The sequence below is a fragment of the Thermoascus crustaceus genome, assembly GCF_041956765.1.
Source record: "Thermoascus crustaceus strain CBS 181.67 unplaced genomic scaffold VTN00scaffold_1, whole genome shotgun sequence".
Classification (NCBI taxonomy): Eukaryota; Fungi; Ascomycota; class Eurotiomycetes; order Eurotiales; family Thermoascaceae; genus Thermoascus; species Thermoascus crustaceus.
The window spans coordinates 489,361-513,267 of record NW_027192527.1 but is presented as its reverse complement, the minus strand read 5'-3'; the positions used below and the strand labels follow the sequence as shown (position 1 = coordinate 513,267).

Genomic DNA, 23,907 nt, shown 5'->3' with positions numbered 1-23,907 from the left:
CGGATTGCTCGTCTTGACGGCCCTTTTCCTCAATTTTTATTGCTGGAACGCTACTGGATTGCTACGCTGCTGCTCATCGTTCTAGCCATCCTTCTGGAAGCCTTCCAATAATGCAGTGGGCCTTCCCGGACCTATTTGCCACCCAGTCCCATGTCCCAGAAACCAATCTCCAATTCCGTTGCTCGGATGAATATCTTAATCAGTTCTTCCAACCGACTGGGCGAGACCGTCCTCATGTGTTTTTCTAAAAGTGCTGCTGGCGAGTTAGATCTGTGAATATTCCTGGAGCTGTGGCGAAATCATACCGGATCCGATCTCCACCGCCTCCGTGTAGTCCTCCGCAACATAGTTCTCGATCCATTTCCAGTACCGGTTCCCTTCTCTTTTGCTGCTCTTCTCTCTATATAGTCGTTGAGCGATTACACCGTATCCGATGAGGCATGGAGCGAGTGCCATCTGGAGTGCAAGCCAATCTTCCGATTGACCGATGTCAAGGATATACCTGCTGTAGGCGGTGCACGCTACCATCGCCGAAGCCGTTGCGTTAGCAAGTGCTCGTGCACGCGCTAATACTGTTCATTGAATCAAGTCAGGGAAAGATGTACCTCGCGTCTCAGGGTAACTCTCCATTTCCTCCTTTGAGAGGCCAAAGGAGGAACAATAATCTAGGTGCAGAGCCATTTCCTTCTCGATGTGCAGCACGATTCTGGCAGACTAAACAGAATTTGCACGCAATAAGTAAGATGCACTTGTTTTGGAGGGAATGGGATGTGCTCACCGCCGCAGTAGACTCCATAGTTTTCGCCTTATATGCTGCCAATGCGTTGCTTCGGGCAAAGTGGACCTGAAGGACGTCAGTGATTATCTAGAGTCGTGGATTGATATGCCATCGCATACAAGGTATAGATAGTCTTGTACAAGATATTCTTTAAATCTCTCAATTGGGAGCGTACCGCTCCCCAAACCGGCGACAAATTCGTGCTCTGTGAAAGCCTTCCATACCTGTCTGACATCCGGACGATCGAGGATATATTCCAAGAACCGACCACTGAATTTTCCTTAGCCATTAGCCAAGCTAGGAGCGCATTGCGCATTGGCATGTAGGAGAGAGGATGGAGGAACACATACGGTGCAAAGGGCAGCGTATAAACAGAGTGGAAATGGTTGATCGGGCCACTGCCTTTTCCAATATCAACGCTGGTCTTAATCCCCGCTTCCACAAATCTGACGGCACTGCGCACTGCTCGCTCCATATCTTTCCCCAATGCTAAATTCGCAGCAATAGCAGAGGCGAGCGAGCAACCTGTGCCGTGGGTATTCTTCGAAGTAAGAAAGTCAGTCTCAAAGAGTGTCGCTTTTTCTCCATCGTAAAGCACATCTATAACGATCGATGTATCTTCAAGACTTTTGGCAGTCTTCCGTTCCTTCGTTAAAGGCAGATGGCCGCCTTTGAGCAGGACGTTCTTAGGCCCCAGCTCGCGGATCTGTTTTGCGAGTTGGATCATATCATCAACATCCCGGGGATCTTGATAACTGATCCCGGCATCTTCGAGCAATAGCTTCGCCTCAGGGATGTTCGGGGTTAGGACAGTCGTTAGAGGGAGCAGTTTTGTTCTGACACCCTTAACTGCATCCTGCGGTAGTAGTTGCGATCCGCTCGTAGAAATCATGACCTTTCACCAGAGTAAGACAAGGGAAATAAACTGAATAGGAAGGGGGGTCGATACCGGGTCCAAAACTACTTGGGAAACTCCATGTGTAACGAGCGCCTCTGCAATGACTGCAACCGTCTCCGCAGATGATAACATGCCTTGACAGCGTGAAATGGAAAATTAGACATTGATGTTACAATCCGCGAACTTTGAAAAGGAGAAAAAAAATCTTACCAAGCTTGACCACGTCAGTCCCGACATCTTCAAGGGCAGCTTTGATCTGCTTCCTCACAAACCCCGCCGGCACGACAAAGATGTCCTGGACGCCCAGGGTGTTCTGGGCCGTCAGGCCGGTCGTCGCTGTAAGCGCATAGCATCCATGGGCAGCTAATACTCTCTGATCAGCCTCGAGGCCACTGGTTTTCGATTTGTCTTATGTTAGTCTCTGGTGCTCTCCAATCGATGGTTGATAAAGCGGGAACTGGGGTATCCCATCGCCCTTCGGAGGTGGGTATGTACGCACGCGCCACCCGAGCTATCTGATCCTGCTATGACCAGGACACGCTTTACAGACATATTGATCTATATCCTGATAGATATGGCTCGATGTATGCGGCTTTAGTCGGAAGAGCAACGACGGGTCGCGAGAAGAAGTGCGCGCGATCGGGGTTACTGAATTTGCGGGTCTAAGGTTATCAAATCTGGAGACCAAGTGGGACGTCGTTACCATTCTATGCAAGATGCGACAAATCAACCATTATTATTTCAATCATCGATTACCCAAACATAGGTCATCAAAGTAATCAAGCTATGCATAAAACTAGTGTCTTAGCATGTAATGTCTCAACTATACAGTACGAAGCCATCCAAAAAACCAACGCCACCTATGCCCTATGCTAACATGAAGCTAAACAGAGTGTCCATCTCCACCCATTGTCGTCCGCACTTTTTCAAGTAGCCATCAACAACACCTTTGATAGTTCCGAATCTTGTTCGGTTCCACTCCACAAGGGCCATCACGCTGTCCTTCTTCTCGCCACTAGTCTCTTTCTCAGCAACTGCCTTTGCCTTATCCACGTCCCACAGACCGGAAAAATATAGGAGCTGATTGTATAGTTGCTTTTCCGTGTATTCGTAGCGCATGCGCCCAAGGCAGCCCTCTGCGCGCCCGCGAGGACCGAGGCAACGATGACCATAGACGCTCATCTGTCGCGTTCTGTTGCCGCAGGCAGGATCGTCACAAATAAGCCAACCCTCGTAGTACTTGGACGTCTGCGCGCGAATCTGGCTCTCAAGCTGAGCTATGACAGAAAGGACTGAGAACGGTTTCCCACAACCCTTGTTGGGGCAAACCAGACCGTGCGGCGTACACATGTGAGATGAGGCGACCAATCCTTCGAACATTGATCGCTCGTGGCAGAATCGACAGCGAAGAGTGAACCGCACTGCATTTTGGAAACGCACAGAATCGGGAATCTGTGATTCCAATGGGAATATCTCCGTATTCTGCTGGTTGTTCGTGCTAGAGGTGTTGATCTGGTACTTACGAACATCGAGACCAAGACACTCAGCAAGGCGAACGGCGTCGGTGCCAGGAATAGGAGCAACCAGACGTTCAATAGGTGGGAAAATTTGTTTGATAAGATAATACTCGATGTCAGGCTTTAAGCCAGAGTCCGACTTCACAACATCCTGAAGGGTGTATGAGCGCTTCGCAGGGGGCAGTGAAGAGGTCTCAGAGTCTCCGTTTGTAACAATATACGAAATGACATCGTTGGGCCGAACAGTCTTCCCACGAGCAATTTCACGAAGAGCGACCTGCGCTGGTGGCATCGACTCTTTGTTGGGATATTCGTCTGGTCTCTTGGAAAGTTTCTGCAGCGATGTTAGCCTATTTCACTTAGGTCTGTCCTCGACTAGAAGCGTACCGTGTAGATAACATATTTTTGGACGGGTATTTTAAACTCCCTCATGGAGCCAGCAAGCTCACGCAAGTAGTCATGGACTTTGTTGAGGACCAGCTCCTGATCTTCACCAGAGAGTACCTCGTTTAAAAGTCTTTGAGACACCTCCTTCGACAAGGCACAGTATTCTCGTCTCTTCATGTCTAAACCTTTTACCTCCAGCTTGTCCACATATTTGCCGTCCACTTCCGTAATGTTTATGGCCGCATACTTTTTCTTTGCGTGCAGTAGAAGGCGACGGAAAACATTGTCGATATCGATCTCCAACAGTCTGTACCGTTCATTGACAGACTTCTTGAACTCTTCGCCGACCTTGAGCGCATCGCTGATGTTGTCCATGTTCGTGTTGATCATAACAGAGTCAGTGTCACCGTAAATGACCCTCAGCTGATTGCTCTCAGCGAGGTTCTTCGTGCTTCTAAGAATCTCACGACCTTTGAACGTCGTAAGCATCGCGAGGGGACGAGCATAAAATCGAGATTGAGTATATCCCAGACACCCATACATGGAGTTGGCGGTAAGCTTCAAGGCCAACTGCTTGGTGTCCCACAGCGCAAGCTGCTCTGCAGTAGCACGCTTATCTTTCATCAACTTCTTTACCTCTCGTCGACGACTAACAAGCGTGGCAATGAGACGTGGCAGGATTCCCTGTTCCTGGTCAGAGGAAGGAACTTCGGGAACCTTTTCCTCATTTTCATTTTCAGCCTAATGGAAGGTCAGTGGAAGCAGAAAATCTGGATTGGACAGGGAAAACCCACTGTTTCCGTTCGATCAACTGTCGTGAAGCAGATATTGTACTCCTGGATGATACTGGGATACAAACTGTTGAAGTCCATAACCAAGACATATTTGTCATAGAGACCCTTTTCGGGCTCAAAGACGAGACCACCCTTGTATTTTTCTTTCTTTTTCTTGTCGACGTTGTCATCGTCAGCATCGAGGATCTTCTCTTCAGATTTTTGCTGTTTTGTTGAGTATTTGTCGGGACAGATATATTTATTGCGATGGAATTCGTGCAACAGAATGTACTCATTCCGCTCAGCTCTTGTGCCGCTGAGTGTTCTAGCCCAAGAGTTACCTGCAAGATTCGTAAGAACCTTTGTCAGCGAGAGCATCTGCAGACGCAGCACCAGCGCAGCGATGAAATAAGTATCCGCATCGCAGTGGCTGATATAGTTCATGAGGCCCTCTTTTGTCGTTGCCCAGGTATTCAATGCAGTCTCATTGTCCAAATCTCGACGTGTATTACCGTCAGGCAGGTAAAGTTGACACATCTCAGTCAAACTCCACGATTGACATTTCGTCATTAGGGACTGTAGAACGTTAGAACTAGAATTATACATGAATCATTGGAGATCTCACCTTGCCCATGTCGTTCGCGATATCACACATCAGCCGTCCAGCTACCAGATGCCTGTCGGCGAAGAAGCCACCACCTCTGTTGAAATTCTTCGGCCACTCTCCGCGCTTCAAGCGGCCAATTCGATGCCAACCGGGTGTCTTCTTTTCTTTCATTCTGTTTAGCAGAATGCTGAGGTCAACTTCCTGAAGCTGGTGACCCATGAGAACATCGGGATCCATCTTCTCAAACAAGGCGAGGAATTTGCTCAAGAGGAACTGCTCGCTCTTCTCCAACATGTAAGTTCCTCGCCGTTTCTTCGTCTCAGCCTCAAAACCCATTGGATATGCGGATCCGGAAGGCCGCATAACGGTGAAGGTCTTGCAAGGGAGCTTCTCTGGCGGGGTCGTTTCAGTGATAGAGATGTTCTCATACACTCTTGCACTGGCCACGAGTATCTCCTGCGTATTCTCTTTAACATTGAGTTGGGTTCTGAATGAAAGACTCATGAGCGTCAAAGGCGGAGTCTCCATGTTCTCGGAATCGGGAATAGGGTTGATGAGTGCCGGCTTGGAAACCTGGCACTCGAACTTGCACCATGATGCATTATTAACAGCAGTGAAATCGGCCTCCTCAATTTTGAGCCAGCAAGGACCCATGATATTCTTCCAGAGTACAAACTGTTCAAAGAGGGCAGTATTGGTGCCGAAGACATGGGAGAATGTCTCGCCCTTCACATCCATAGGCAAAGCAGGCTTGTCATATGGGTAAAGGAGTTTCAAATACTCCGCCTCCTTTGGAATGCCGGGCAGCTCAAATGCGTACTTTCGCGTACACGGTTTGATCTTGTGCATGCCAACCCTGAGTCTCGACATCATTTCGTCGACTTCCTGATAGACGTCTTCCATATCCACCTCTTCATCTGTGTCTCTGCCATGCTTCTGTCTGTACTCTCGCGGAAGGAAGAAGAGCTTTCGCAGGATGTTGTCGACCTTGACGAATGCGCTAACATATGAGCCGGTCTGTTTGTTCTTCACCTTTCCGAACAGACACAAACTGCCATTAACCTCAGTATAGTCCAGCCAAAAAATCCGCAGACTACCGTCCTCTTCAATGGCATCTTGGGCCCGTAATTTACCAAACACACGGGTCTCCGTGGCAGGACTGCTGAGGATGTTCAGTTTGTTCGTAACATCATTCCATGAGGCATCCACAGCGTCAGATGTGACCCTCGGAGGAGAGGAACTCATGGGTGATGGATAAGCTTCCTTTTTAATCTTCGGCGGTGGGCGGCTGCCGGTCATGTTCACGCTGGTGACCTTGCTGTCATGATGTCCAGTGGCTTGTGCAACATCCATCAAGTCATCCTCCTCCTCATCCTCCTCAACCTTGACGGGAGCAGAGGACTTTCTCTCTACCACCTTGGTTATAGGAGAGGATGGCATTGAGTCGCTCATCGGAACGTCATCATCATCGCCGCCGCCCGGAAGGGGCCCGTCGTCATCATCAATGTTGACTTGAGGTTCTTCAGATGGAAACCGACCCCGAGGAACATTCTCACTCTCTCGAGCTGGCTTTTTCGACTCGGATAATGGAGGTGAAAGGATTCGAACTTTTCGTCGCGTCTCAGACTTGACTATGTTTCTCGAAGGTACATGAGTAGGAACAACGTTCGTATCGACTTCGCCCAGAAGGTCCGCCATGAATGCCTCATCTTCAGCGGTGGCCACAGGCTGTTTCGAGGTGTTAGACCGTGCAGGACCGCCGCAAAGGCTGTTAAAGCACTCACCTTCGGTTTGGGAGCAGACGCCGCAGCACTGCTGCTGAAATACTTAGAAATGCCATTGTTGATCTTCTCCTTCCTCTGCTTCTCCTCCTCCCGTTTTCTCTTCGCAGCCTTTCCCCTCAAAGGTAATTCTTCGCCTTCGCTTTCGCTGTCAACCATCCGGTCATCGTTCCAGACTTCGCGACCGTCGTCCGCGTATCCAGCGCCATTATCGTCGACAACAAAGTCATCCTGGTCGAGACGCTCTCGGATAACTTTCTTGTAGCCATCATCGTCGACCTCCTCATAAATGTCTCCTTGATCTTCGACTTCGTACGTAGAAAGGCGCTTCTTGCCGGCAGCACGGAGAGCTCGCAGCTCCGCCAATTTCGCGCGAGCAGAAGCCATTGCAGGAGGATGATGTCGTTGATTTCAATCCATTCAAGTTCGAGGTAAATAGATAAAAGAAAGGCGGAGATGACCTAGCCTGTGCTGGCTATGGAGGTTGAGGGCTACTTGGCGAGGGCGGAGGATATGGGCCGATACGCGAAGGAATGCGGACGCGCGGTGCGCCGATCGATACGCGACCACAACGCGTTTCTCCGCCAAGCCTGTAAAGTGGTGTTACTTGCTTCGTCCTACATAATAGCGCTCACTCTATTCGACGCCGCAACCCTCCAGCGTTTCTTGATGTTCCTTCTTATGACTCTCGCATCTCTGTGCTGATAAAAAGGATCAGGTTAGGTGCCCAGTTTTGCTGGGCACTTCACAAAGTCTTTAAGATGAAAAAAAACGAATTTCCCAACTGATACAGACAACGATTGTATTCTTACACATCCTGCTCTAAGAGTAGAACTAATTGATGCCAAACGCCGAATAGTGATTTGATGAAATCACTGAAATTTCTAGTCCATCACAAGCCCTTATTCCGACCGAGTCCCTTGAAAAAAAGCTCCTTTGCCTACCACTAATCGTCATCTTCCTCCGAATCAGTGTACTCGTCTGTGCGCAGTCAGTGGTTACGTTTTACTCTAAGGATAGACTCGGAAAGTGGCTTACCGCGCGCCAGCTCAAAATCGAAGGATCCATCCAGGTTACGTGCCAGAGTATCGCGGATTTGTACTTGTGCCTCTTCTGGAACATAGGCGTCCGTGGTGTTATTCAGAATGGACAGATTGAATCCTTCATTGTCAAGACCCAACTGCGCGATGAATTCGAGGATCCCCTGAGCCGTGAACTCGCTAAAAGCATGGATGACGAGGTTCTTCAGTTTAGGAAGGCATAGGAATGAGTTCCACACTTCACAATGAAAGTTGTACCCGCTTATTATGAGTTGTTCGAGCTTAGGAAGGAACGGCGTAAGGGTAGCAACGTGATCGGGAGTGAAGTTGTCCGATATGTCTTTTAGATCAAGCTCGCGAAGATTGTTTAGTTGCCCTAGGGCTTGGACGAGTACCGCTTGGTCCTCATCGGCCTCGCTAGTTTCGCCTTGAAGACATAGACTCTGTAAAGAGGACTGAGAAGCGAGAGCCTCATGGAAAGCGCGAGCGCGGCTCATCGCGTAGCCCCGGACTGATAATCTCGTCAGGCGGACTTTATCATCAGCAAGGGCCCGAGACAGGAGGACGGAGTCGTCCAGGAATCTCCGGAGCTCTAGCTGTCGGAGGTTTCTACAACTGGCTATCCAGTCCGCAACATTCGAGACAATTTTATAGAAATTTTCGTCTCTGATAGTGGGACGTGAGTCTGTTAGTGATAGAACCTTTAGCATTGGAGGTGCTGTCAACGAAGGTAATTCGGCAATTGATTCGATGTCTAAACCTGTCAATTTCAGTTCTGCGAGTGAGTTCAGGTGGGAGCCTATTGCTCTTATAGAGCGAGGCCCTAATTGCGCATGGCCTAACAGTTCGAAATACTCTAGAGTATGAGGTTGCAGGGAGTTCAAGAACTGCTCAGATTCGGTCTCTGCATTTCCAGTGGGACCGTTTAACCTGTGTACACCATCGTGAATAGTCATCCCTATATTTAAGATCAGGAACATACCACATATATATCGTAAGCCTCTTAAATTTTGGACAGTGGGCACGGATCTCTTCTCCAGCTTGCTGGGTCAGTGTGTTTCCCGACCACATTGACAGCGTCTCTAATTGGGGCAACCCGGGTATCCATTCAGTCAGGATAGAAGCCGAGACTGGAGAAGCATATGGTTAGGATAGAACTAAGTATCGGTTACAACCTGCACCAAACTTACCTTCCCCTCTTAATTCCCTTATCGACGTCGCCTTGCTTGCAATGGCTGGGAGACAATTAGATGACATCAAACATATATGGGCAGTTCGGACAAGCAAATTTTCTCAATTAATGATAAAGACGGATAAAAAAGTCAAATACTCACCCGATCCGAGCTTTTCGATGATCCAGGGAATGTCTCTAGAATTCCTTGACGAACGAAGCCGTTTAGCTCCCTTGGATTCATAGTCACAAAAGACACGGTCTTCGATCTCGCGGGAAAAGAACTCCCTAAAGTCTATTAGAACCTATAAAAAGAGAGTAGCTATTGGGTAACTCGAGACTTTACTCTCTTATATTTCCATTGAATCTGACATCGTGAAAGAGTGTAGCGAGATCCGTAAGATCTAGGCAGCGAATATAACTGTAATAAGGCAGATACGTCCTGCCAAAGGTAGACAGAATAATCGAACGCCACATAAATGCCCATTTGCGGACAACTAGATGTTGTTCTCTCACAAGACCATCTATGGAAACTCCGAATCTCCTGTGCTTCCATAGCTTATCCACAGGATCGCCGCCCGCCACGGGAGAAGTATCGTACAGTCTATTTCCTATCTTAGTAAAATTCCGCATAAAAAGGCATAGTATTATCCTCACTGGTAAAGGACGCTCAATGCCGGTTCTGCTAGCAAACGGGAGGATACTGCGCATTGATATATGGTATTGTAGTCCCTTTCAGCTTTCAGAAGATCGAAGATGATATAAAGGATGTCCCCGGGCAATGTCACCACCATTTTCACTGCGAAAAAAAAATCAACAGTGGCAATGATATGCAAATACCCAGACTAAAACCGAAGCAATCGGTAGATTTTCGATGAGTTTAAAGAAAAAAAAAGGGAAGTGCTGGTGATGATGTCTGGGGCGCGCCCCGACGCGTCCATTGATTATATAAGCAAGCCACATCCCCGTTGCCGCCTGCTCGATAAGAGTGGCTTGCGAGTAGCATACCTACAAAATAGTGTATTTGGTACCTGACGGACAGGATTGCTTGCGTTCCGCATCAAGTAGGACAACTAAACAATCCGTGTGTGGACGAGCGTAAGGCCCCTCCAGAAAGGCATGTAATTGTACAGCACTATAGGGCTGCAGGGACACAGAGAAGCATCATGGCCACTTTATCCTTCTCACTCGTTCCCGCTGCATTGATCCGGTTGCACGACGCACTCATCTGTCTCTCTAAATTCAATGAGAGTGTTTCTATAGAAGCTGAATACGACCTAGTGAGTTCAGAAACTAGGAGACCATTAAGACCAGCCAGCTGACAAGCAGCAACCAAGCTTCGGCTGAGTGCCCTTAATTTGACCAAAACGGCATACGCGTCTTTCGTCTTCGACGCCGACAAATTCTTCGAGAAGTTCTCGTTTAGTATAAGGAAGAATGATCCTGTATCGAGGAAGATTTCTTCAGACAGATTCGCCTGTCAGATATATCTCAAGGTATGCCCACGTTCCTGGCTTTGTTCTGGCAGACGCTTCTGACGCCAGCTAGGCCCTCCTTTCTGTGTTCAAGGGACGAACAAGCGATCTCAAAGACAAAGATACAGCTATTGAACGCTGTGATGTGGAATTGCATGACACTGCAGATCAAGCAGAGTGCAGATTCGTCGTAAAGATGATTTGCCGACATGGTAAGTTCCTCCTTGAGATCCATTGGGTCTGGTGCTTCTTTCTGAACTAGTTTTCTTCCAGGCGTCGTAAAGTCATACAGATTGACCTACGAATCTGTCACCGTGCAGCATGCTGTCTTCGACCGGACGAAAACCAGAAATCAATGGGCAATCGAATCGAAGTTTCTCCGAGAGATTATCGAGCACTTCAGTCCTTCTGCCGAGCAACTTGATATTTATTCTGAAAATGGCAAGGCTGTCTTTACGAGCTTTACCACTAAAGTAACTGATGGAAAAGGTTGGATTAAGCGATTCCATTTCTATTCTACCTTTTTTGACATCTCGCTGATGATATGGTTTCCAGAGATCCTCAAGCAGCCAGTTCACACATCGGTGGCCATTGAGACAAAGGACTTTGAAGAATTCATGGTTGAAGAGAATCTGCATGTTGCGATAAATGTCAAAGACTTCAAAGCTGCGATCACTCACGCGGACACGGCAAAGGCGATTGTAACGGCTCGATACACTCGTCCCTGCCGTCCGCTGCAACTGGCGTACGAATTTGAAGGTGTGATCTGCGAGTTCACATTGATGACTAGAGGCGAAGCAGATGATGAGGCACCGAATTCATCACGAACAGGTGCACCTGATCTGTCTGCCAGGCAGACACCACGACCAGTGCAGGTGAATCACCCCAGGAATGCTCCCGCATCGGAACAGATGCCCCCGCCTGCGAGTAGAGCTACTCAGCCCCCTGTCCAAGCTTCAGCCCGCCAAAGTGAAGGAGATAATGCTGCTATAAGACCCATCGATTACGATAGTCTGTTTATTCCCGCGGACGATGACAGGCAATGGGATGAACCAAATTATGAAGATGAGGCGGAGGATACAATTGGTTGGGATACGAGCGCAGATCATGTTAGTCTGATGAGTCCCATTCAATGTGCAAGACAACTGATAAGGTCCAAGGATGCGTTTAATGCAAGCTTCGGCCGCATCAAAGACAGCGAGCCCACTGTGTCCGCCAGACGACAACAAGGGCAGTCCAATGACGACGAGGTGGCGATTCCACCCACACAACGCATATCGCAGGTACGTGTATCCGTGAGATTATTTGCTGTTGGAAGCTAACCAAATAGATACGTGGTCTGGGCCTCTTCGACTGAGGTGACATGTATCATATACCTTCATGACGGCTACCGAATCGACAAGCACTTCTCGTGCTAATACCTGCCTGTCATGAAATGCCTAATCCCTTGGCGAACTCGGATATCTCATCTGAGAATCTGAGATGGCTCTCCAACAGCCTTAACCTTCGATTGCTGGTGATACTTGACAGCCAGAACCGGCCATCCAAGACACCCATTCATCATTGCCGGGATCTTTACAGAGCGTTCCTGATATCACGAAACGACTATCCAGCTCGTCGCACAGCCAGCTCCGATTCCGACAACTTTCGAATTGTCACTAAGCTCAAGTGGAATCACATTCCACCTCCCCTTCACATTTCCCTGTGCATCCGTCTCAGGACCACAATTGCCATGCTCACCCCATCCAAACGCCACCACCGTCCGTTCATCATCCAGGAGAGCAAGCACATGCTCACTGCCAACAGCGATTTTCTTCGGCTTTGGCAGATCCGGAGGAGGGAGCTGACCGCGATCATTCCGGCCCCAAGCCCTGACAGACATATCACTTTGATGTACATAAATCCCATGCCAACTAGCAGCTACAAGAGAATAACTCCCCAACGCTGCAGGCGCATCAGCCAAAACCCTCCATTTGCTGTCCGCAGATCCGAGGATCCTAAACTCTCTCTCTTTATTCCCAGCGATGATCGTAAACTCACGTCCACACGCGGCACCAGTTGCGCGGAACGGGATCCCCTCGATCTTCACCGGTGACCACACGATCTTTCGATCCTTCACTGATTCTCCTAACTGGCCCTTCCTCGCCCCGCCCCATCCGTACACGTCCCCGTTCGACAGAACCGCCACTGTATGTCCGACGCTGCTGGCAATTGCACCGACCTTGGTCCCTGGCGGGGGGAAATCGGGTATCTTAACCGGCGCGGATGCTCGGGTGCATGTCTCTCCGAGCCCCAACTCCCCTCTCATCCCGGATCCCATCACAAATACCTCCTCTTGCTCCTTCTGCTCCTCATCATCAGAACAAGAAACTAAAAACGTCGCATCCCACGTGGCTGAGACGTCCTTGAACCGATCGACCTTCCTCCCTCGGGGATCCGAAAAAGTAACCTTTTCGAACTGCAGCAGCGACGACGCCTCGGGCTCGGATACAACTTTCTCCCTAGGCTCGGATGCAGGTCCAGGCACGACTCCGCATCTCCCATCCACATTATACCCTGCAGTGTAGACAGCTCCAGACTTGAAAAGCACAAGTGTGTGGTTCCCGCCCGCCGCTATGCGGGTGATCTCGCCCCCCTCCTGTTTCAAGATATCATCTTCTGAAGAAGAAAAGAGGCATCGCATCGGGAGGGAGACGTCCTCGACGTGACCGATGCCGAGTTGGCCGGAACTGTTGGAACCGAAGGAGAAAAGGGGCATGATTGGTGTTTTCTCTTTCAGATGAGGTCGGATCAGATGGTGTCAGTGCACAAATCAAAATCAAAAGTAGATACGGCGGTATGCACGGCAATCACTTGCGTCCGGGTATAGATGAAAACATGTATGTAAAGAAGGAGGCAGGAGAATAAGATTCAACAAAGCGAAACAGCTTTAGTTATCAGAGATAAATGTCAGTACGTGATTTTTGTATGCATACAATAGTCAGTGTGTGTATGCGGCACCCTTAACCTGGAGTAAGGCGGTTGTTTGCTGCCCCTCAAAGCACGATATTCTATGGGATGGATGGACTGAACCACCTGGCCCTGCATCCGAACCGGCCTTCGGGATTGGCGACCGGTGGATTAGTAGGTGGCTAGGTAGCTAGGTAACTTAAGCTTTAGCTGCTTAATCACCTGCAGCAAATAATGGCCAAATAAAAATAGACAACCGCGAGCACTAGGTTCCAATCCGATTTCTAGAAGCTGAAATAGAATGGAGGGGTAAGTTAAGTTGTGACGTCGTTTCGTGGTCGGGGAAAGGTTTCATCCAGGCTTGGCGTGGGAAATCACAACCCTAAAAAGGTACGGAGAGGTAGTCTTGCTGCGATGCACCCTAGATTCTAATACCCTTAATGTCTACAGTCTCCGGACCGAAGGTCAATCACAATGTGATTGTAGCCCCACATTGTCTATCACAATGCAATGGATGTGCTCTACTCCGCATCCCGTACGGAGTACAATGGTCTATAACATATCAAGTAAGTACCCAAGCGGGATAAATCGAGACGTTTGGAAAATTCCGTTTCAGGCCATACGTGTCTGACCTGAGGCATCTACTTCAGAAAAATTGTACCGGCATGTACTCTGTGTTGTACTGTATTCTTTCTATCGAACCAGCTGAACTGAGGTTTGAGCAGCACAAATTAATTACCACCTACCCACGTCGAGTTACATCACAGGCGTTGCACAGGGACACATGAATTTCATCCAAAAAAAGCAAGAAGGGTTCTATTCGCAAAAGTGGTATCCAGCCAATGTAATAATATATAGAATGAACAACGCGCGTATGGGTTGCACACTCGGTCTAAACGCCGTTTATGCTCGCCCAAACCGAACGAAACGAAAAGTAAGTTTTTTAGCCAAAAAGAAAAATAAGAGAGCAATGAGCGTCGTTTGGTCGGGTACATATATTAGTTACCCTTCGACTGTTTCTCATCCCCGGACGTGGAGTCACCCTCCGCGGGGGGAGGGAGAACCAGGCTGGCAGCCTTGTTGAGGTTGGTCTTCTCCATGCCGCGGAACATAGGGCTTGTGCGCTCGAAGTACTGGTGCACGTGGCCTTCCAGAAGGCTCTCCTCAGTATCGGTAGCGATAAAGTCCTCGCCCTTCTCAGTCTCGGCGGCCTTGCGAGCCATGGCAGCCTCCCACTCGGCACGGAACTCCTCGACCTTCTGCTTGTAGTCCAGCTCCGGGTTGTAGTTCTTACCAATGCCGCGGAACCGCTCCCAGAGAGACAGATGCTTGGGGTGCACGGCGGGACCGTGGTATTCATGTTCACGACCCTGACGGATGTACTGCCAGCGACGCTCCTGTTCCTTGAGGTCAAGTCCGGTGGTGTCAGGCAGGAAGAGCCAGGTGAGAACCAGACCACCGAGACCGAACCACGGAACGATGTGGAACTTCTGCTGGGTGGTGATGTAGTTGTACATGACGGCAGCGAGAAGAGCACCAAGCTTACCAGCAGCGGCAGAAATACCGTGTGCGGTGGCACGGATGGGCGTGGGGAAGACTTCGGCTGCGACCAGGAAGGTCACCGAGTTGGGACCAAACTGATTGAAGAAGGAGCTGAGGAAGTACATAGCCTGGAAGGCATGGATGTGTTCCGGGGAAGTGTAGTAGTGGTAGTGGAATGCAGGGACGATGAAGAGGATGAAGTCCATCAGGAAACCCACGATCTGCATCCACTTGCGACCATACAGCTTGTTGTCGATGAGGAAGGACGCGAGGTAGTAGCCAACAAGGGAGACACCAACGTTCAGCAGGTTATACAACCAGCCGGGCATGACCGACTTAGTCTCCGGGCTGATAACGGAAATGAATTCATCCTGAAACAGCTTGTTGCCGTAAAAGAAGACGTCGTTGGCGAACCAGCCGCCAGCAGTGGCCAGGAGACGGAAACCAAAGTGCTTGATGGTAAGCTTGAGGGACTCGACATCATAGCCGGTCACGGAGGCCTTCTTCTTGGCTGCGGCAAGCTGCTTGCTGGCAGCTCTCATGTGGTAGGTACGGTAGTAGACCAGCCACAGCGTGCCCACGGCCGGAATGGCAAAAGAGACACGGTAAGTCCACTGGGCAGACACCGTGGAATAAGGGTCATTTCCGCTGCCATGGTGGAAGCAGAGTAGCAGGATAATGAGGAGGGCCTGGTTGAGAAACTGACCCCAACCCTGCATCAAGAAGGCACTGGTGACCTTCCTGCCACGGTGGAGCCGATCCTCCTTGGTCGAGACCTTTCCGGAGCCGACAGCATTCTCCATACCGCTAGTAGCGGTCATTGGGTATTCACCACCTACATATCGCCCGTCAGCAGTGGCCGCTGGAGAAAACGAAGATCAGACGGGAACATACCGACACCAATGCCGTAGAAAAACAGCGACCAGACGTAGCAGATCACCCAGCCATTCTGGGTCACACCCCAAGCAGCCGTGAGCATCAGAAGACCGACGAACATGATGGCGGCATCCTGGATCAAACCCCATCTTCGCCCGATCCTGCATGTCCAGTTAGACAGAGCTGCACCCGGGCATGTCTACGAGAATTGCGTACCAGTCACCGACGATTCCTACGAAGATCTGACCGACAATAATACCGCAGATTTCGAGATATTCGAGAGCAGCAAGCCACGTGCCATTACAGATCTCCTTGTGCTTCCAGCAGGCGGGGAAAGCTCTCTGCAGGAGGGGCTTGACGTTGGAGATGGAGAAGAGGACATAACTGCACGGACACGTTGTCAGTAGACCTGATCGTCAGATCATCAGCCGGAGAAAGAGTGGACCAACCCTTCCAGTCCCAATCCGGCACCGGGGAGAACCATGTTCTTGAAGTAGTACGAGACGGGCGACAGAGGATCCTGCTTGATCATGTCCCAGATGGCGGAGAGCTCCCGCTTGGCCTCGCCCGCATCGTAGCTAGAGACGAACTTGATCCGCTGGAAGATGTTCAGATCGGCCCAGTAGACACCATCCGGGGTGTAACTATCGTCGGGACGAATCAAACGGTCGAAGGCATCCTTCTCGTTCAGATCCATCTCCTCGAGAGGCTCGTGGGTGCCCGTCATGTCAGGGCCATGAGGCGCTCGTGGCCCGTAGTCCGCCATGGCGTCGACTTGGCTATTCTATCGCGACGTTTCAAACCTCTTGGCTGGCTTGGAGATGGAGGAGGACAAGGAAAGAGGCGTCACAGCGTGGTCAATCTTCCGCTTGAGAGTGGTAGATGTCGTCGCTGCCAAGTAGGTAGACGGGAAGCCAAGTAGGACAAGACTTGCGAGATGCCTCTCGTAACGCGAGCCAAGCTTCAAGCAAGGGATCTGACCGTGATACTTATACGCCATCCGGAGCGGAAAAAAGCCAGCAAGGGACCAGACCCGGCCCGGCCGCGGAGGCCCCGCGCAGCACATCGAGGCAGCGAAGCACGTTCCTGCACCCGCAGCGCTCATAAGTCGGCGAGTGTGGGCAGCCGTGGCGGGTTCCACAGCAGCCAAGATGGGGACTGCACCAAACTCTGTAGCGGCCCACCGAGAAAATCCATGACAGGCGTCCGCGGCTGGGGGTCGGCCTTCTCTTCTCGGCCATGCCGGCCGCGTTGCTCGTGGCGGAGGGCAAGCGCGGCGGAAGGCGGGCGTCCGCGCTGTCGAGCTCCTGGCCAACCATCTTCCCACGTGGTGGCAGAATCCGCCCTGGCGACCCTCACCGCCTGCCCGAACCTCTTTCTCTCGACGCAAGCCAAGGACGATTAAGAAACCCCAATGCAAACATCGCCGTGGTACACGCAGACACCACGGTGATCGATGCACGCAGCACACGACACTCTGTTATCTTGCAGCAGGGGTGTCGACTGTTCCATTCTTATCTCGCATTGACTTGGTTACTCTTGAGTGACCGTTAGGCGTCCACGGCAGTCTCGAGACTCGCACCGCCATACCCCAGATGATCCAGGTATTTTGAAACAGAAGTCTACCTAATCATTTACTAATTACCTAGGTATTTCATGCGGCGTCGCTGGCATTTCCACCACTCTGGGGCCAAACCCACAATCAGGTGCTCACCTGCTGCACTGCTTCAGCCATGCGCTTGGCGCTCAGACACTGCCCTGAACCAGTGAGCTCGCATCTCTCGTCCACGCCCTGTCGCTCTATATTAAAGCATGCACGAGTCTCCCGCTTTGAACCATGTGTCGAGAGACTCGAGATCCTTCTCCCTGGGTGTCATCCCGTTTTGGTTTTTATTTGCTTTGGATATCCTGATTTTCTGGCAACCAATGAGACTCCAGGGGCAGCCGCAACCATGACATGCCATATCTCGACACGTGCTGCTTCCGATCGTTTTCTAGAAGACCAGATGCATAACATGGATCTCGCGTCTCGCTCCAGCAGAGTTTTCTGCAGCTCCACGCATCCCTTTCTGTCAGCCCGTCGTTCACCGTTGCTGCGCGACTAACGCGGGAACATACTCCAGTGTCCCTGCAGCAGAAGAGGAGTCCCTGACCGGTCCCCCACGTGTGCGCCGGTTTTGCCCGTCAGCCAGCCGCCGGACATGATCCCCCGTTCGGAACCAGGAGTGTTGTTCGCTGTCGAATCGGGCAGCGGCCTAGCGGGCCCTGCCATGCTGGCCTGGGCAGCGTCCTTAGTGTCTTGTCCCTTAATAAGTTGGGATCCCGAGGCACTCGGGTTGAGCCGTTGGCATTGACCCTCCTCGCGTCTTCTTGCCGGTCAGCAAGTGCAGTTTTAATTTTAATCAATCAGTGAAGACTAATCATCGATTTTTTTTCCTTCCCTCTTTTCTATTCTAGGGCAATCCGTCCGAACTGCTTCTGGTCATTTCTGCACTCTGCCCGGACTTTCCCTTTCTAGGAAGATTTTTTTTTCGAATGGGTGTCTCGCCCTGAGTTGTGTCGGAGCTCATCATGAACCTTTTCCTCTTACATTTCACTTGAACTAATCAGTAGCAGCATTTGGTATAGTGTTTATATGGTCCCCTTCTTGTGCGCGGCTACCTTTCCCCCTTAGTGACGGGCGGCATCTATCCGTTTCCGTTAGGACATCAGTTGAGGGATATCTCGCACTCAATTGAGATTCCCGGCGGTTGCTGGTTTCGACAACAATTGTCCACAACTGTTTCGATCTTTCTTCGGAACTCAGAGCTGAACGACCTGGCCTGTCCACTACCTGCCTTCCGACCGGGGAGTTTGCTCACAGTAGTGCATGCTTGAAAGAAGCCCGGGACCACCAAGAGGAACAGGGAGAAGGGGAAAGTACAATATGGGAGGGCTGAGCTTGTCTGCTGCACGTATCCGTAACTGATACTGCTTCCGTCCAGCCGACGCTATTCTCGGTGGTCGCAGTTGGTCTTTAGTTTCTCGACACGCTTACAGCGTTCCTAGCCTTATATCTCAGCGACGGCCACCAGAAACACTTGCGATATGTCTAGGTCCAGAACTCTGACACCATCCAGAGACAATAGAGCGTGGTGAGGTTATATTGGTATACCAGGCACGTGTCTCTTTGTCAAACTCGGATGCTAAACCACCTCTTCGGTACGGCCACTGTATTCAACTCGAGCGCAGGTCCATAGTTGACTTGCAAGTGAGCCTAACCTTTTAGTGTAATTGACCGGCAGGACCGGGTTTCTATCAGCAAATAAAAGAATAGTGACGTATTTTCACTTATGGTAGTATTAACAACCTAGATTATTTTGGATAACGCGTCTATATTGCCATTTGTTTTAGGCATTACCTGCCAAGACAGGGTTGTAGCCTTATAGGCATTGAGAACACCGTTTGATTGCATACTGCAGCTATATCTCATCAAGCTAGGTATTATTTACCTGTCGATCTTGGCGATAGTGAAACATTGGAGCTTTATTTTCTATCTACTTCTACATACAGTTCCGCTGATATCGGAGCTGACGAGCCTCGCTGCTGCAGTCTCGCATGATCCGCTCCCCACACGAGGCTGTGCTGCTGTACCTGCCCAGGTCGATCCAACTTGATCGTTTCACTTCTTGTTAGAGTCAAATTAGCCAAGACTGGCAGGGCTAAGCTTATCTCTTGCGGAGGTGCATATGAGCTGCGCTTACCCGAATTGATCCTGCGGTCCAGCGGACGCAAGGGTCAGGGGTTGGGTTCATGTATGCAGTTTGGGCTACAAGTCTGCAAGGAGACTGAGACAACGTTACCTTTCGTGAACCAGGCCTAGAGATTTATACCGTCCGTCTTTTCTGGAGCTTTAGGCTCGAAAAGTTCAGTACGGACTATTCTTCCGCCTGCGGTCAGGCTACCTGAAGTTTGCTGATGACAGAAAGAAAAAGAGCGTTCCAAGATTCATTTGGTTGAACCTAAAATAAGAGGCCTCGAACACATTGACAATGGTTGTACAGTACGTATAACAGGTATATTTAGAATATCTACAGCATTTTGCGTGACGGCAGACCTTGAACGCGATTGGATCGCAGAGCAGTCGGCCCACTGTAAAGTCGGGCTTTGACGCCTGTTCCAACGTCAACCGAAAATGATCGTGTGACTTACTCTCTTTCTGTTGTTTTTGTTCCCGCTTATTACTGCGTCCTCATGCCCAAACGTTGAAACAGAGCCAGCAACAAGCTGAGCGTCATATCATATCTGTCACTTGAAGCAAAACTTGCCGTTCAGCTCTGGGAGTGGGGCAGATTTCCAGATGTGCTTCTGCCCCGCAAATCCAAAGTTATCTATGCTGAAGGCTGTGAGCGTGTTTTACCTTTATTTACTCCGTTTTACAGTACTTTGATCTACCTATGATACTAGTTCACTGGCTTTTTATTCGTCAAGGAGGGGCCTGGAAAAATCTTGTGGGAAGATTTCTACCCCGGAAGCCTCTGGTCTGGAGATTCTATCACTTTCTCATCATTTGACGTCTATCTGTACCCCTGTCTCTAATTACCCAATGTGCCCGATGCAATGCACTTGAAAAAAACAGGGTGTCTTGCACTCGTCGCATGATGATTTTTTCGCTGAAAGCTCATCGGAGTGCTTCCTCAATGCCGATTCAACGGTTGATTGATCGATCAATGGCCTTCGGACTTCGGTCTTTTTAAAGCCGGTCGAAAATCGGTCCGGCTTTCCTTAGAAAAATTGGACAAAAACAAGCATTGTCTTGCCACAAACAACCTCCGCATGAGAGCAGGAAAAGAAAAAAGGAACTTGCCAGAAATGCTATCTAATTGAAGCAAATGCTTATATATCCTGCTCACGTATCCACAAGGGGAAAAAGATACTGAAAAACCATGCAAGTTTGAGGCTTTTTGCACTTCGGCTTTTAGCGAAGTGCTAGAACTAACTCCGGCTCTCCATGTGGATCCCATCCGATATCACTGCCGAAACGAAATGTGGCTCACGTGGGAGGATCTCAAGGTCAATCCTGAGGCGACGGTCGAGACTCATTCCGGTCTGTTCTGCCCCAGGTCATATTTAAATATCTTGTCGCATGCCCCCCGTGGAGCTTGTGGCGGTGATTTGACACTGTATTGTCGTTGTTGGCATTCCCACGACTTGAAAGCGAATACATTTATTTCATAGTTACTACCGTTCTCCCGTCCTCCCTTTTTTCTAGCTTTCAATCGAATCAATCAACATGTCTTTCCCATACAAGAAAATACTTGTCCTTGGAGCGACGTCTGGTTCGAACCCTTCCGAAGACAACCATGATAATAGGTACAGAATCAAAGGGACTGTTGCTAACAAGTCTATATTCTTGTAGGAATCGGCCTCGCCCTCTCTGAGCGCTTCATCCAGCGCGGCATCTTCGTGATCGCCGTAGGCCGTCGCAAGGAGAATCTGGACGCGTTCGTGCAGGCACACGGGCCAGAGAAGGCCTCTGCGATCCAGTTCGATATCAGTAAGATGGATGCGATCCCAGGTTTCGTTCAGGAGTGAGTACCGCAGCTATACCTATCGGGCGCGAAAAGAGAAGAGATGAAAAATGAATATAAGCAATACATATGTTTGAGATAGCAGATGATCTGATTTGTGTTGTTTCCAGCGTGATTAAGTCCCATCCCGACCTGGACTGCGTCTTCCTCAACTCGGGGATGCAGCGTGGAGCGAACTTCAACAAGCCGGAGACTCTGGATATTTCCTTGCTGGTGGAGGAGATGACGGTATATATTTGATGTCAGAACTGAAATTTCGGAGGAGCAAAAACCGCTGACATACACGCCTGATGATGATAGACCAACTACCTCTCCTACCTCTCATTGGCGAAGGAATTCCTGCCTTTCCTGATGGAGAAGAAGACGCAGACCGCATTGATCTGGTGAGATTCAGAAAAAGCACCACAACACGGATATGAATATTCATCAGACTGACAAGTAACAGCACGAGCTCCGCTCTCTCTATGGTTCCACTCCTCCGATGCCCGAACTACTGTGCCTCCAAGGCGGCCCTGCACCACTGGCTGCTCGTTCTCCGCGAGCAGCTCAAGGAGACGAACGTTAAGGTCATCGAAATCTTCCCGCCTGCTGTGCAGAGTAAGATGAATCCTCCCACCCGTCTCCCTGTCCCCTCATTTCGATGAATAGAACTCTTTATCGTCCGTCCTCTACATTGTCCGTTAACCGAATCTTCTCTTTTTCCAGCCGAACTCCACGACGCAAAGCACCAGCCTGACATCGTCGACGGCGGCAAGATTGGCATCCCGCTGGAGGATTTCACAAATGAGGTGCATCATAACTTCCATTCCTCGCGATTCAATACCTTTCACCTTTTGCGTTTCTAACATAGGTATGTACACGCAGGCACTCGACGGCCTCCTCAAGGGACTGGACCAGATCCCTGTCGGTCTGGCCAAAGGCTGGCTGGACAGCTTCGAGCAGGAGCGCCAGGAGGCGTTCGCGCGCATGACTGAGGCCATCAGGGCCGGTGCGGGGTCTAAATAGGTAGATAAATAGATACCTGATACCTACCTATCGAAGGTAGGGTGACGGATACTGCACATACGTATATATATGGTATTTGGGGTGGGCTTCATGTGAATAAGGGAGGGAAAGAAAGAAGCTACAGCCATGTACGATAGACTCTGGACTCGGGAAATACTGTCTGATAGATCGAATATACTATAGGTTAAGCTAGGCATATACATATACCCTTTATCTACGTCTTGTGATGACCAGGCTATTGAATACCTGTTATATACGTCTATATAAGTAAAATTCGGCACTCAGCATGGTCTGGTTATCAATGTGCTGGTTTTATTTTAAGCGTCTGTAAAGCGATTCATCCATCCTGTCCTTCCTCGGGTTGGGGCAGCCATACATCTGTATTATTCAATATAGAAAATCACACAGCCCCCTAAAGACCGGTGAGCCGAATGGAAGGGTGTGTAGTGGAAAAAAATAATTAATAAATAACTGAAAATAATTCCTCCGTGAGAATTTGAAAGTCCTGCTTCGTCTGATAACAACATATGCAGGAATATTTGCCATAATGAACGTTTTTCCGGCGTGGCGATAAAAGAGATCGCAAGCTAGAAAGTCAAACTTTTAGTTCTACAACTTCAACAAAAAATAGATGTGGTTGTTCAATGAAGATGGTAGGATTAGTGGAGATTTTTAAGATCATGACATCAGTCAGGTAATCCACTCCGTACGGCGCAGCGAACCACCATCACACTCAAAAAGGGTGTTTTCTTTCCCAGCTTAACGCACAAAAAGAAAATCCACCAGACAGATAGTATGGATTGCCCAGGACAAATATAAAGCGAGCAAAATGCAGCACCCGATGCATCTGGAATAAATATATCCGGCTTCCATTATTATTTTGTCACACCTATCCATGAAAACGTCAGGACTTTTTATTCCTTTCACATCCGCTTAAATAGATTACCATTACCTTTAACTCCGTATTGTCTACAAGCAGCCTGTATTATTTTACGACCTGCACGAAACCGAATTCCAAAAACTACGTCTGTCTTGCCAGATATGAAAAATAACATACCGCTTTTCCTAAACAAGGCCGGCTGGCCCAATGGTAAGGCGCTTGACTACGGATCAAGAGATTGCAGGTTCGAGTCCTGCGTCGGTCAATAGCGGGCCCTTTGGCGGGTCCCTTTTTGCATTTTGCATTTTAATATGCAATAAGATATCTGCTTGGAAAGGAACGCTATACAATAACTCCGGGTTCTTTTTTTCTTTACTATTCCTTTTCTCGATTTGTTTTTTTCTTTTGACTGCGAGAAAATGTGATTATATCCACGTTGCACTTCTGTGACGGCGCGGCAGACACCTAGGCGGTAAGGTAGGCGGTGTTGAGCATTTCTTTTTCTCTGGGATACTGCCGGTCCTACTTTCCTATATATATCATGTTACACGAAGCCCTGCGAATTCTTTCCTTTTCCCCTCATGCTTTCGATTCTGTATGACAAGCTACCATAGTTTTAGCTAATAATACTATGACTTAGCGCCGTCACAACTCCTAC

General features: G+C 49.5%; 8 protein-coding genes and 1 non-coding gene across 9 annotated transcripts; 3 read left to right on the top strand and 6 right to left on the bottom strand.

Moving 5' to 3' along the window:
• Positions 1-131: 131 nt before the first annotated feature.
• On the bottom strand, positions 132-2,228 carry VTN00DRAFT_177 (uncharacterized protein; the record flags this gene model as incomplete). The annotated part of the gene is made up of 9 exons (XM_069427913.1): positions 132-253; positions 306-521; positions 606-714; positions 779-844; positions 898-1,048; positions 1,129-1,673; positions 1,728-1,810; positions 1,887-2,068; positions 2,176-2,228. 9 exons carry the CDS (start codon positions 2,226-2,228, stop codon positions 132-134), a joined length of 1,527 nt encoding a protein of 508 aa, XP_069290885.1.
• Positions 2,229-2,543: 315 nt separating this feature from the next.
• On the bottom strand, positions 2,544-7,128 carry VTN00DRAFT_176 (uncharacterized protein; the record flags this gene model as incomplete). The annotated part of the gene is made up of 5 exons (XM_069427902.1): positions 2,544-3,527; positions 3,581-4,321; positions 4,375-4,929; positions 4,979-6,688; positions 6,745-7,128. 5 exons carry the CDS (start codon positions 7,126-7,128, stop codon positions 2,544-2,546), a joined length of 4,374 nt encoding a protein of 1,457 aa, XP_069290884.1.
• A 559-nt stretch (positions 7,129-7,687) lies between these two features.
• Positions 7,688-9,746, bottom strand: VTN00DRAFT_175 (uncharacterized protein; the record flags this gene model as incomplete). The annotated part of the gene is made up of 7 exons (XM_069427891.1): positions 7,688-7,722; positions 7,780-8,711; positions 8,764-8,911; positions 8,972-9,016; positions 9,116-9,257; positions 9,469-9,556; positions 9,610-9,746. 7 exons carry the CDS (start codon positions 9,744-9,746, stop codon positions 7,688-7,690), a joined length of 1,527 nt encoding a protein of 508 aa, XP_069290883.1.
• A 372-nt stretch (positions 9,747-10,118) lies between these two features.
• On the top strand, positions 10,119-11,784 carry VTN00DRAFT_174 (uncharacterized protein; the record flags this gene model as incomplete). The annotated part of the gene is made up of 7 exons (XM_069427880.1): positions 10,119-10,232; positions 10,290-10,448; positions 10,501-10,639; positions 10,701-10,916; positions 10,983-11,536; positions 11,588-11,710; positions 11,758-11,784. 7 exons carry the CDS (start codon positions 10,119-10,121, stop codon positions 11,782-11,784), a joined length of 1,332 nt encoding a protein of 443 aa, XP_069290882.1.
• Positions 11,785-12,021: 237 nt separating this feature from the next.
• Positions 12,022-13,185, bottom strand: VTN00DRAFT_173 (uncharacterized protein; the record flags this gene model as incomplete). The annotated part of the gene is made up of 1 exon (XM_069427869.1): positions 12,022-13,185. The coding sequence occupies one exon, from the start codon at positions 13,183-13,185 to the stop codon at positions 12,022-12,024; it is 1,164 nt and encodes a 387-aa protein (XP_069290881.1).
• A 1,189-nt stretch (positions 13,186-14,374) lies between these two features.
• Positions 14,375-16,560, bottom strand: VTN00DRAFT_172 (uncharacterized protein; the record flags this gene model as incomplete). Its single annotated transcript, XM_069427858.1, has 4 exons — positions 14,375-15,753; positions 15,813-15,955; positions 16,011-16,178; positions 16,244-16,560. 4 exons carry the CDS (start codon positions 16,558-16,560, stop codon positions 14,375-14,377), a joined length of 2,007 nt encoding a protein of 668 aa, XP_069290880.1.
• Positions 16,561-16,895: 335 nt separating this feature from the next.
• Positions 16,896-18,066, bottom strand: VTN00DRAFT_171 (uncharacterized protein; the record flags this gene model as incomplete). Its single annotated transcript, XM_069427847.1, has 4 exons — positions 16,896-17,156; positions 17,217-17,297; positions 17,509-17,594; positions 17,913-18,066. The coding sequence occupies 4 exons, from the start codon at positions 18,064-18,066 to the stop codon at positions 16,896-16,898; spliced, it is 582 nt and encodes a 193-aa protein (XP_069290879.1).
• A 2,753-nt stretch (positions 18,067-20,819) lies between these two features.
• On the top strand, positions 20,820-22,369 carry VTN00DRAFT_170 (uncharacterized protein; the record flags this gene model as incomplete). Its single annotated transcript, XM_069427836.1, has 7 exons — positions 20,820-20,880; positions 21,193-21,364; positions 21,475-21,592; positions 21,665-21,747; positions 21,810-21,961; positions 22,070-22,152; positions 22,229-22,369. The coding sequence occupies 7 exons, from the start codon at positions 20,820-20,822 to the stop codon at positions 22,367-22,369; spliced, it is 810 nt and encodes a 269-aa protein (XP_069290878.1).
• A 1,073-nt stretch (positions 22,370-23,442) lies between these two features.
• On the top strand, positions 23,443-23,514 carry VTN00DRAFT_t49. The gene has a single exon. It is a non-coding gene; the product is annotated as a tRNA-Arg (tRNA).
• The last annotated feature ends 393 nt before the right edge of the window (positions 23,515-23,907 follow it).